The sequence below is a fragment of the Zalophus californianus genome, chromosome 4 (assembly GCF_009762305.2).
Source record: "Zalophus californianus isolate mZalCal1 chromosome 4, mZalCal1.pri.v2, whole genome shotgun sequence".
Taxonomy (NCBI): Eukaryota; Metazoa; Chordata; class Mammalia; order Carnivora; family Otariidae; genus Zalophus; species Zalophus californianus.
In genome coordinates this window covers 91567610-91579858 of record NC_045598.1, presented here as the reverse complement: position 1 = coordinate 91579858, position 12249 = coordinate 91567610, and the positions used below count along the sequence as shown (strand labels likewise).

General features: G+C 42.1%; 1 protein-coding gene across 6 annotated transcripts in view; it reads left to right on the top strand.

Annotated features, from left to right (window-relative positions):
- The window catches only part of AKNAD1 (AKNA domain containing 1), a 61530-nt gene that overhangs the window by 21468 nt on the left and 27813 nt on the right, over positions 1–12249 (top strand). For 3 of the 6 annotated variants that reach the window (XM_027607225.2, XM_027607237.2, XM_027607208.2), the window contains exons 1-5: positions 997–1122; positions 4626–5714; positions 7914–7953; positions 8359–8507; positions 8602–8664. In XM_027607225.2, the coding sequence (XP_027463026.1) occupies positions 4734–5714; positions 7914–7953; positions 8359–8507; positions 8602–8664 (1233 nt within the window). In that variant the 5' untranslated portion in view covers positions 997–1122; positions 4626–4733. Of the gene's footprint in view, positions 1–992; positions 1123–4625; positions 5715–7913; positions 7954–8358; positions 8508–8601; positions 8665–12249 lie in introns of those variants that run through there. The other 3 variants (XM_027607217.2, XM_027607214.2, XM_027607233.2) reach the window with 3 other exon arrangements.

Here is a 12249-nt window from a genome sequence, read left to right as displayed (position 1 = left end):
GAGGGCAGAGGGAGAGGGAGAAGCAGACTCCCTGCTGAGCAGGGAGCCCGACTTGGGACTCCATCCCAGTACCCTGATATCATGACCTGAGCCAAAGGCAGATGCTTAACCAGCTGAGCCACCCAGGCACTGCAATAAAAAAATCTTAAAAAAAAAAAAAATCATTGAATCATGAACTTAAAGCTCCTAACTGTAATCTATTCACATTCTTCCTGACACACATATAAAGGAGGAAGAAGAATTTGGATCCAACAGTCAACTATTTTTATTATACTTCATAGGGTTGATCTTAGAAGAGTGGGGTTCAAGACCTGAGTGTTAAGTGGTTCACACTTTAGTGGAGGGCATCTTGCAAGGGTGGGTAGAAACAATGTCTGCTTTCTCCTCTGCCTCTTGGGTCATAGCCTGTCTGGAGGCTAGCAAAGGTCTAAACACAGAATGGAGGGTATTAGGGATTAGGTTAAGTGACTTGTCACAGGCACACGGTCCCACAGTTTTCCTTTAAAGATGGAAATAACCCTCCAGTATAGAACATGATATATAACATTGTATTATCACTAAATAGGCTTAGTGAATAGAACAAACATCCCCTACCACCCAGAAACAATGATTTGCTGGCCATGTTTGACCTCTAACCACTAAGGAGTTTTGGTTTTCCCTTCTATAGACATTCTTAACTGATTCCATCAGATCCCTAGTCATCCCAACCATGGTTACCTTCTCTTAAACTGGACAAATTAGTGAGCATAAGTCAGCACTTCAACACCAAATTCAGACTTTATAAAAAAGTAAACCACACAAGGGATAGATATCAACATGGTGAGCACCTGTTGCTCAAGGCCCAGACTGAAGTGTTTTCACAGGGCTGGGTCACTGGGATGTGCTAGCCTCACTTGCTCAGCGTTCAGGGTGATTTGTGAGCTATTGCTGAGCACATAATGGTCAGTATAGCTACATAATCGGTCAGGGCTCTAAATGTGTTCACCTGAACTCAGCAAATCAAATTGGGTTTACAGAAAGGTTCTGTTGGGTTCGACCAGAATCTCTTTGGATTCGCCATTGGATTCTGAGATTGAGCTGGGTTTTGACATGAGAAGATGTTCCGGTTCCTTCCAGCTACCTGTAAGAGGCCCTATAATTATAATGCTAAGGATGTAGATTGTCCTTTAACAGACAAAATCCTTTTGATATTTTGTACACACACACACACACACACACACACACACACACACACACACACACACACACACACACAAATAACAATAACAATAATAATATGAGAAGCTATTTTCCCAGGTCTAATGAGAGAGTTCCTCAGCCTTCTGGCTTATCTTGATAGTCTCTCTCTTTTTCTTTTTCTTAGCAAAAACTAAATTTTTATCAGTTTAAGTGGGATGATATTTGAGAAACTAGGATCCGGCTAACAAAGGGTATTTTCTTAGCAAAAAGGGCTTAGAGGTCAGCAAAGTGTATCCCAAGATACAAAGAAGGCATGAGTATGAGTTTGGGGCTGTAGCTTGGGTCACTAAAAGTCCTGCAAAACTAGAATTCATCTTTCTTTTCTCCTTTCTCTGTAGGCACTTAAAGATACTCTTTTTTTCCCCTCAGAAATCAGACTTTTCCATTGAAGTATATTTGGCACATACTATTGTGTAATTTTAAAGTGTACACATGTCAATTTGATACATTTATATATTGTAATATGACCACCATTGCAGTGATAATTAGTACCTCTATCATATTACATAATTATTATTTCTTTCTAGTGGTTGGAATAATTAAGTTTAGCAAGTTTTACGATTATAACGCCATATTGTCTATATTCACTATGCTGTCCATTAGGGCTCTAGCACTTATTTACTATTCACTGAAAATTTGTACCCTTAAAAAACATCTGTCCTATCCGTCTACCACCCATCCCCTAGTAACCACCATTTTACTCTCTGCATTTAGGAGTTTGGCTCTTTTAGATCCTACATCGAAGTGGTATTATTCAGTATTTGCTTCTCTGATTGACTTATTTCATTTAGTATAATGTGCTCACGGTCCATTCACGTTGTTGTAAATGGAAGGGTATCTTTCTTCCTCATGTTCTTTATCCACTCATTCACTGACGGGCACTTAGGTTGTTTCCATAGCTCGGCTATAGTGAATAATGCTGCAATAAACATGGAAGTGCCTATATCTCTTTGGTATCCTGTTTTCACTTTCTTTATGTGTATGCCCAGAAGCAGAATTGCTGGATAATATGGTAGATCCATTTTAAATTTTTCTGAAGAATCTCCATATTGCTTTCCACAGTGGCTGAACCGATTTACATTCCCACCAACGGTGTTACAAGGGTTCTCTTTTCTTCACATCCTCGCCAACGTTTGTTGTTGTCTTCTTGATGATAGCCATTCTAACAGGTGTTAGGTAGATATCTCATTGTGATTTTTCTTTGCATTTCCCTGTTGATGAGTGATGTTGAATATCTTTTCATGTACCTGTTGGCCATTTGGATGTCTTGGACACATTCTATTTAAATTTATTTAGTGATAGTTTTCACCATCAAACAACATATTTGTTTACAGGTAGATTTTTAAAATAGTTTAAATAGATTTTTAATAGATTTTTAAAATAGTTTAAAATAGTTTTCTCTTACAGAAATCATGTCTCAGATATGCTATTTCTTCCTTTAACTTTTAGATATGCCCACAAATAGAGTACCTAGCCTTCCATATCTGGGCACTCTTCAGCATTCCAGCACTGAGATTGTTTTTGTTTTTCATTTTTATTTTTTATTTATTTATTTATTTATTTATTTATTTTTATTTATTTATTTGAGAGAGAGAGAATGAGAGATAGAGAGCACGAGAGGGAAGAGGGTCAGAGGGAGAAGCAGACTCCCTGCCGAGCAGGGAGCCCGATGTGGGACTCGATCCCGGGACTCCAGGATCATGACCTGAGCCGAAGGCAGTCGCTTAACTGACTGAGCCACCCAGGCGCCCTGTTTTTCATTTTTAAACTACCATCTATTGAATGCTCACTCTGTGCCAAACACTATGCCAAGAGCTTTACCTGCATGATCTCATGTTCTTCTAGCAATCCCGTGAACTAGGTATTATTCTGATTTTTCAGAAGAGGAAACTAAGACTCAGAAAAATTAAGTAACTTGCCCGATGGCATATAGCTAATGAGTAGAGAAGTTGGAATTCACATCTACATCTCTCAACTCTTGCTTTCCCACTGTGCTTTTGACTTTCCTGGGAAGCATTTTCCCTTGTTCTTCAATTTGGGTTGGAGTAGCCTATGATTCTGTTCATGAAGATATACCTCACTTTACAGTAAATATTAGGCATTAAATGATTTAAAGTAATCCTGCCGTGTTTCTTCTTCTCCTTCGCCCATCCTGCTACTCTCCCTATTCCTTCCTCCCCCTCTTCTTCCCTTCTTCCCCCCCTCCATTCCCCCTCCCCCCCCGCTTTAAACAAAATATCTTTTTGATTTGAGTTCTCTAACATTGGCACATATCTACAAATTAAGATTTTTGAACACTGTTCTGTGAAGGTCTTTACCACATTAAGTTTGTACTCCTTTTTCTTAGCTCATTTTTTTGGTCAGACATATTATTTTAGATTTTCAGGTTATCTAATAAACCACAAGTTCACAGACTCATAAAAATTTAGAGGGGGAGATAGCTTCAGAGATCCGCTCATCCAACCCTGTCATTGTACGGGCAAGGGAGGCAGCGGGTGGCTGCAGGCCCCCTGGTTGAGGCAGAGTCTCAGTTCTTCCACCTACCACTGGAGGAAATCTTACTGCTTCTAAGGAGTTGTTCCAAAAGTTCACAAATCAGGAGGAGATATCTAAATGGATGTTTTCAATTTTGTTTAAAAGAAAGAAAGACTAATACGAAGTGGCAGATGGTTTTGCTCTGACCATTTTCAGGAGTATCCCTAAGATACACTGCTACCACCAGGCTGCGGCAACCAGTCAGGACGGCTCAGAGCAAGGTGACCTCTCCGACTGGCTTCTGCTCAGGTTTTAATCAGAAGAGGGATGCTTGGCGGCAGACTGGCCTCTGGGTGTTCAAAAGGACTTTTTGTTCCTTGGTCATATTTCTATTAGTCCTTCTCTGCCTTTCTTTAACATACAAGAGAACATCAGGAGAAGGGGACCAGAATATCTGGAGGGACAGAAGAAAAAGCCCCAGAACAGAGAAGGCTGGTGGTTATGTTTGAGCTGAGCCAGCTTTCAGTAACACACAACGTGGAGGCCTGTCAGTGATGTGTGGACAAGTGACAGCCCTGGCATTTTAACGTAGCAATCCTTCACTTGCATCCTAAGCTCTATTTTGGGAGAATAAATCCCAAATAGCATTTCCAAGGAGAGATTGATAAATATTTGGTCATTAACTAGAGACCAAATTCTCCCTCAAAATTTAATGAACAAGAAAATGTAAAACCTCCTCCCAACTTTTTTTTTTCTTTATTCCTTGCTTATATACCACTTGGCTGAGTGTTCTACCTTATGTTTGTTAAATGAAAAGCATCCGTTTTGTTCTGGCATAAACAGCAATATAAGCATAGTTTCATACATTATTCCAACGTATTTAACAATGAGGTTCTTCTCATTTTGCACAGAATAGGACACACAATGAAGACAATCAATGAAAACCAGAAGATCTACTGTTATAATTAAGAACATCAAGAATAGGCAGCAAGGGACCAAGGAAGTCAGGCTGCACATACATGGACAAAGGCAATTTCTTAGAAGATACAACTTCTAAGCAACAGAAAGATTTGCCTTATGATGGGGATTTCTCCCAAATTAAGATATACAACGATTACAATTTTACCTCAAAAAATGACATCCTTGATGTCTCAAATCAAATTCCTTTAACAATAGATGACCTTCAAGGAAAGGCTACATATAAAGAGACTTGTAGAAATGCAGACATGGCCATGACTCTGGGTAAAATGACTAAAACTGTTATCAACAAAAACTATGATAAAGAGAAACAATCCACTGTAAATCTTGATATTTTGGCTAATGAAAGAGACCCTTCCAAGTCAAGCATTTCTGATAATTTACTCCATCATCCTTCCAATGGGGAATTCTTAAAAGGTCAAGGCATTAATTGTGAAACTTTCCCAGAGATTTCTAATGCTGACAGTTCTGATGAAGCTATTGTTAAAAATATTATTTTGCGCTATGTTAAGAATTCTTGGTCAAAAGAACAAACCCCAGAACTCACAGACCAACTGAACCCCAAAAGGGGTGGTGAAAACAGCAATATGCCCTGTTGTTCTCTAACTGTGACAGAAGGAAACGCCTCTGACTTAGAGGCTGCTGGAGAGAGCAGCCATCAAGAAACTTCACATTTTCTATCTAAAATCAAGAGTCCGCATGATAAACCAAAAAGTTGCCAAGGGCAGCCACCCCAGAAACTGCAGACTGAAAAAGCAGTTTCAGGCACTGAGTTCAAACATGGCCGTAGTCTGTTTCCTTACGAGTTATCTGATTTCCCTAAGGTTGCTCCCAAAGGGAAAATCCCTAAAAATAAAACAATTAATAAACCACTTACAACAGATAAACAAGCCAGCTTTTCTCCTAAATTGAGAGATAAGTCAGCTATTGTGCAAGATATTTTAGAAAGCATGTCTAGGTCAAACTGTATTGAAAGACACGGACAGAAAAGGAAAACTGCTGAACCTTCACAACAGATAGAGGTAAGTGAAAGTGGTCTCCAGGAAATGCATGATCGGGGCCACTTCTCATCCATATCAGGTCCATATCAGGTCCATATTAGGTCAGTTCCATGCACCTTGAAAAGACCCGGGTCTTTTCAAGGTGCATGGAACTGACCTAATCTTTGACCTCTCAGAAGCTCAGTGGGTGTCTTCCTGAGAAGAATCAGGGGCTGGACAAACAACAACACATCATAGAATAAACTCCAAATTCTTTGACCTGGAATTTGAGTTTCCCCGTTTTTTTGTTTGTTTGTTTGTTTGTTTTTTGGCTCCATCCTACCCTTATAAACTTAGCTCTCGTTCCCCAGGAGTCATCCTCAGTGAAGTGGCTGGTCCCCAAGCTCTCTGGGCCCGCACCCTTGGAGCTCCTGCCTCACATGGAACATCCCACCTCTGCTTGTCAAAGACGTGCGCATTTTCATGGCCCCCTTCAATCCCCCGCTGGCTGGGGGACTTTCTGACCCTCACTCCCACCCCCAGTCAGTCCTTCACATCCTCTGTTGTTTAGGTTTCTGTCAGAGCATTTATTTATGTCAGGCTGCTTTGGATCATGATAATGTGGAAATATCTGTTTCTTCCACTAGACTTGAGTACTCTGGAGGGCAGCAACTTTGTCTTCATCTTTCTATTGCCTAATTCCCCAGGGACCTGGCCTTCTGTCTTCCATATATTACATCCTTAGTTATTAATGCTAAATCAAATCAAATTTAGGTCTTTAATAACATTCCAAGCTTCCTATATTGGCAACTATTTAGTAGCAGTTTTTTTAATGCTTACATTGGGATTTTCTCTATTTTTTTAAGTAATCTCTACACCCAACATGGGGCTCAAACCCACAACCCCAAGATCAAGAGTCGCATGCTCTACCAACTGAGCCAGCCAGATGCCCCTGAAGACCAAATTTTCTTAATGTTTCATTTATACTATTTCCCCTTTCCTCGTCTTCCCATCCCCCCTTCCAACTTCCCAACACATTGAGGCTTGGGACCTCATTGATTACTTGAGGTTCAGTAGTTAGGTAAATTCGCATTAATGATCAAAGTAAACATTTTAGTTCTCTGGCACTTTGCCCGCACAGTATGATCTTTCCTTTAAGCTGTGTACGAAGGGCACTCTGAACTGAAAAACACTCTCCGCCTGTTTCCATTTCTACCCCTTCATGCTCAGCCCTCTCTTTCAGCCGAGCGCTCTGGGGAGCCTGTGCAGAACACCCACCCACACCCACCTGCCACACACCTGAAGCCAGCAGCCCACCTGGCCTCGACTGGTGTGCGTCTCTGTGTCTGACCCTGGCAAGTCTCAGGGGTTCTCATTCGGCTTGCAGGAAAACACCCCTGGGGATGCCCAGTCCTTGGGCCTGGAAGTGAATAGGAACAGATTGGATATTAGGCTCACCTCTCTCTGACTGTGGCAGCCTAAAGTCAAGTGTCTGATTTTCTCTAGTCCTGTCGATTAAGGCTGGAGAATAGGCTACCCATCATACAATTGAGGTATTCGTCATAACCAAAGTCTAGTTTGACCACCACCGTTGAGCGCTCAGGCACGAGCATGTTTCTGAGCTTTCTGTGTGGAGAACAGTGGGAAGACCTCAAGGTGAGTCACTCTGGAATTTAAGCTCCCGTCCTGTTAGTCTGTGGTGAGTAAACAATCACTATCTTGACTCACATTTTGGAACTTAATGCCTCTGGTTTTATATTATTCTCTAGAGTGTGACTACTGTGCGCACAGTGTTAGTGAGAACACCAGCCACAGGGCCGGTGAGAAGACCAACAATGGTCCCTGCCCTCATGGAGCTTATGGTCCACTTTCGGGAGAAATGTTTCAGTAGTCCCTGTAATACTATCGAACATGGTAGTAGTAACAGCTGATGTGTCATGAATGCTTTAACCACGTGCCAGATCTTATGGTAATACCTAACATTTCATCCTCATAACAACCCTAGGGGGTAGGTTCTATTTCTATCCTCATCTTATTGCTGAGGAATTTGAGGTTCACAGTGATGAAGTAATTGTCTTGAGTCACCCAGCAGATAAGTGTCAGAGTGGAATTCAACCTTGGCATCAGGAACCCAGCTCTTGACACAACTCTGGGCCGCCTCCATGATGACCACACATTTTGGATCTTTTTGAATAATGGAGTCCACAATAAATAGTGTTTTCTTACGCTTTAATTGTACAGATGGAGCCCACAATACATATTCACCAAGAACATCTCACAGGTACTAATATTTGATTTGATTTGATTTTTTTATTTTTTTAGAGGGGGAGAGAGAGAGAGAGAGAGAGAGAGGAGATGGGAGGAGGGGCAGAGGGAGAGGGAGAGGGAGAGAGAAAATCTTAAGCAGGCTCCACGCCCAGCATGGAGCCTGATGTGGGGCTTGATTTCACGACTCTGAGATCATGACCTGAGCCGAAATCAAGAGTCAGACGCTTAACTGACTGAGACACCCAGGCGTCCCAGGTACTAATATTTTTAAACCTTTTTTGATTTAGATATACATTCTGAAAACTTTTTTTTAAATAGCAAATGGTGGTGGTTGCCACAGACTTCTGTTTTTAGGACTTAATAAATCTGCAGTAAAGTTGAGATGAATGGAAGCCAAAACTTATTCTTTCTTATACAGGAATAGAATCAGAGATGAGTCTCTTTAAGGTGTCATCAATGTCTCAGAAAGACATTTTCCCAAGTTCTTCTTCCATATTTCAGAAGATAACCCAAGGGAAACAGATGTGCCAGAAGTTAAAAGAACAGACTGATCAACTGAAGACTAAAGTAATGTTTTTAAAGCTTATTATTGAATAGATGTGACCAAATTCAGACATAAGACATCATGCCATTAATGAAATATTGCATTTTTTCACTGCAGGTACAAGAATTTTCCAAAAGCATAGCACAGGACTCTCTCTATCATTTGCAAGATAAGAGGCTGGTAATAAATTTTATCCAGTTTTAAACATCTCTGTTAGGGAATTTGACTTGGGTAAATACAAATGACTTTATAGCACCATGTTTTCCCTACATTGGTGGGAGTAGAAATGTTCTGGTGGAAATACTTTGCTGAAGATTAAGGGCAGTGACCTCCAGAGGCCTGGCCTTGTGTCTTACATATATTATGCTCCTAATTATTAATGATGAGTTGAATTGAATTAAGATCTTTTTTTTAAAGATTTTTTCATTTATTTGAGAGAGAGAGAGAGCACATGAGAGGGGGGAGGGTCAGAGGGAGAAGCAGACTCCCCGCTGAGCAGGGAGCCCGATGCAGGACTCGATCCCGGGAGTCCAGGATCATGACCCGAGCCGAAGGCAGTCGCTTAACCAACTGAGCCACCCAGGCGCCCCTTTAATAACATATTTCAAGATTGATATATTTGGTAACTAGTATGAAATGTTGTTAGTGTTTAATTTACACTATTTCCACTTTCCCCATCTTCCCATCCCCCCCACCCAGCCTCCCAACACGCTGAGGCTGAGGATCTCTTTGGTTATTTGAGGCTCAGGCGCTTTGTGTTACAGGGGCTAAAAGAGCTTAAAATTCTATTTCTACATGTATTTAGCCCTCTCTCATTCTCAGGGGAATCTATTACCTATGGCTATTATTTCTTAGCAGTCACCCCACAATAAATCTGAGACCATGGTAGGCTTAAGAGAATAACATGTTAGTTATAAAGGGCAAGTCCATCCAGAGTTGTTGGGTCCTGGGGGATACAGGTTATGAAATTTCCCAGTAAATTTCCCATGTTCAGGTACTGGGAAATTTTGAAACTTTGAAAACTTAAAACAGATCTTAAAGCTATGCTTTTCAGATCAAAATCTGTGACTGTCCCATCCTTGCTTGTTGTTGCATTTAATCAAATCACTAATTTATATTGTAACCACACAGCCTTGTTCATCAGTGCCAGGGTTGTGGGAAGTCGGGGTGGAGCATGGCAATGGGGCAGAAAGCTGAGATTGCTAGAGCCAGAAATGTGCAGAGTCAAAGATGCTGTTGAGACCATTAGGTCAGCAACAGGTGATCAGAAGGCAGGTGGTCAGAAGTCCCAATGTGAAGGACCACAAGCAAAGCTCAGGGCAGGCTGTGCAGCAGAAATCAGACAGCATAGGCAAAAACCAGGAGGACTCAAATGTTAAGAGACACAGGGCAACAGTGCATTATTCATTCGTTCTTCATGTTAATTAAATAACTCATTCATTCATTCATTCAACACTTACCAGGTACTTCCTATGTCCCAGATATTTTACCAGGTACTAGGGATTTGGAGATGAAGAAACAGTTTCAAGTGGTTTACAGTCTCCTGGGAACAGCTGACTGATAAACAGATAAGCAACATGAAGCTCGAGAAATATTACATATAATGCTAATGGCAGCCTAGAAGAGGCTCATCCTTGCCAATTAGAGGGCACTTGGGAAGGCTCCCTGGAAGTGACTGACCTGTGAGCTTGACACCGTAGGATGAATATGTATGAGATTGGCAAAGTAGGGGCAAGAGGGTGTTCCGAGAAAAGGAATCAGCAGGTACAATGGCACAGGGGGCAGAGAGTGCTGATAGTTTGAGGAACTGTATGGCACTATAATTGGCCAGATGGAGCTCAGGGTAGTGTGGTGAAAAGAAAGAGAGGAAATGAGAGAGGGGGTTAAGGACTACATCATGAAAGACCTTTAAACCATGCTAAGGAGCTTAGATTTTACCCTGAGGTTAAGTGATGAGGTAACATTGGAGGATTGAAAGCCAAGAAATGGCGAGCACCCTGGGGGCAAGTCTGTAGCTAGGAAGCCATACTCCAGGTAGCAAGTTATGAGGGCCTGAACCAAACCAGGCAATGGGGATTGAGAGGGGAACACAGCTGAGAGTTTAACCAAGTGGTGGCAGGTTAAGAGGATAGAGGAATAAAGGAAGGGAGGAGGCTTGGATGAGTTTCAGATTTCTAGCTTGGGCAACCAAGGTCAGGACTAAAAATGGAAGATCCAGTTCCTAGTGGGTGTGGGAGGCGAGCAGGAGGCAAGGCACCAAGTTCATTTTGAGGTCCTTATAGGACATCCAATTGGAGAGATCCAGTAGGCAATTAGACCAATGGATCTGGGCCTCAGAGGGGTTGTTTGGGCAGAACTGTAAATTTGGGCATAGCTGTGGGTTGAAGCTGTGAAGTATATGAGATTGCCCAGGCAACATGCAAAGTAAGCAGTAAAGAAGTACAAGGAAAGAATCAGCAAACAGGGGCAGGCAAAGGAAGACGGAGTCAAAGGAGACTGACAAGGAGTGACCCGAAAGGTCAAGGCAGACCTACAAGGGGCAGAGCTGTTAAAGCCAAAAGAAAAGAAGGGGGCATGGCCACATCACCAGATGTTCAAATGAGGAGGAAAAAACCAAGAAGTGCATCGGATTCGGCCAACAAGAGATCATGAGGGACCTTGGCAAACCCAGTTTTAATGAAGTGGTAGATCTGTTGAAGCTTAAGGAGTGAATGATAAAGGAGATATAAAAAAATCCAGGCTTTCAGGAACCGGGAGAACACAGATTTTTATTTTTTATTGTATTTTTTATAAGGATTTTATTTGACAGAGAGAGCATAAGCAAGGGGGTAGTGGCAGAGGGAAAGGGAGAAGCAGGCTCCCTGCTGAGCAAGCCCGACGTGGGGCTCCATCCCAGGACTCCAAGATCATGACCTGAGCTGAAGGCAGATGCCCAACTGATTGAGCCACCCAGGCGCCCCGAACACAGATTTTTAAAGGGCTGAGCAAAGCAGAGGGAACTGGTAGCAAGCACTAGTGTTCTGAGGCTTCAATCCAGGAAGTTTCTCCTTGATGCTAGAGGATATGTGGGGATTTGTGCTGGGATGGAGAGGAGAGTCAAGGTGACTCCTGACAGTATCAGCCTTGGCCTGAGAGTTCCAGGCCCATTTGGTTCAGTGCTAGAAGAAGGCCAGACAGGGCTAAAACTAACCTCAGGGAAAAAAAAATCTAAAAAAGGGGGTGCCTGGGTGGCTCAGTTGTTAAGCATCTGCCTTCAGCTCAGGTGATGATCCCAGAGTGCTGGGATCGAGCCCCGCATCGGGCTCCCTGCTCAGCGGGAAGCCTGCTTCTCCCTCTCCCACTCCCCCTGCTTGTGTTCCCTCTCTCGCTGTGTCTCTCTCTGTCAAATAAATAAATTTTAAAAATCAAAAATCAAAAACTAAAACTAACCTCAGCACAACAGAATGGAAAGCACTTGGATGTTGGAGCAGACATTCTAGTTCTGCATACTGGTTGTACGATCTAAGACATGAAGTGTGTCTTTCCACCCCAGAGTTGCTATGAGAATTAGAGGAAGTACATTTATGGCTAGAAAAACACACTCTATCTTCTTTGGAGATAAAATACAATTTAAATCCCAAGATCTTAAATGATAACTTGTGATTGGCTTTCTCTCTTTTCTCTTTCCTTTGAACACCTAATTCCTTTTCACAGTTTCCACTGCCGTCACCATCTACCAATTCCTAAATTACTGGTCCTAACTTCCCATCTACAGCTCCAAATGTT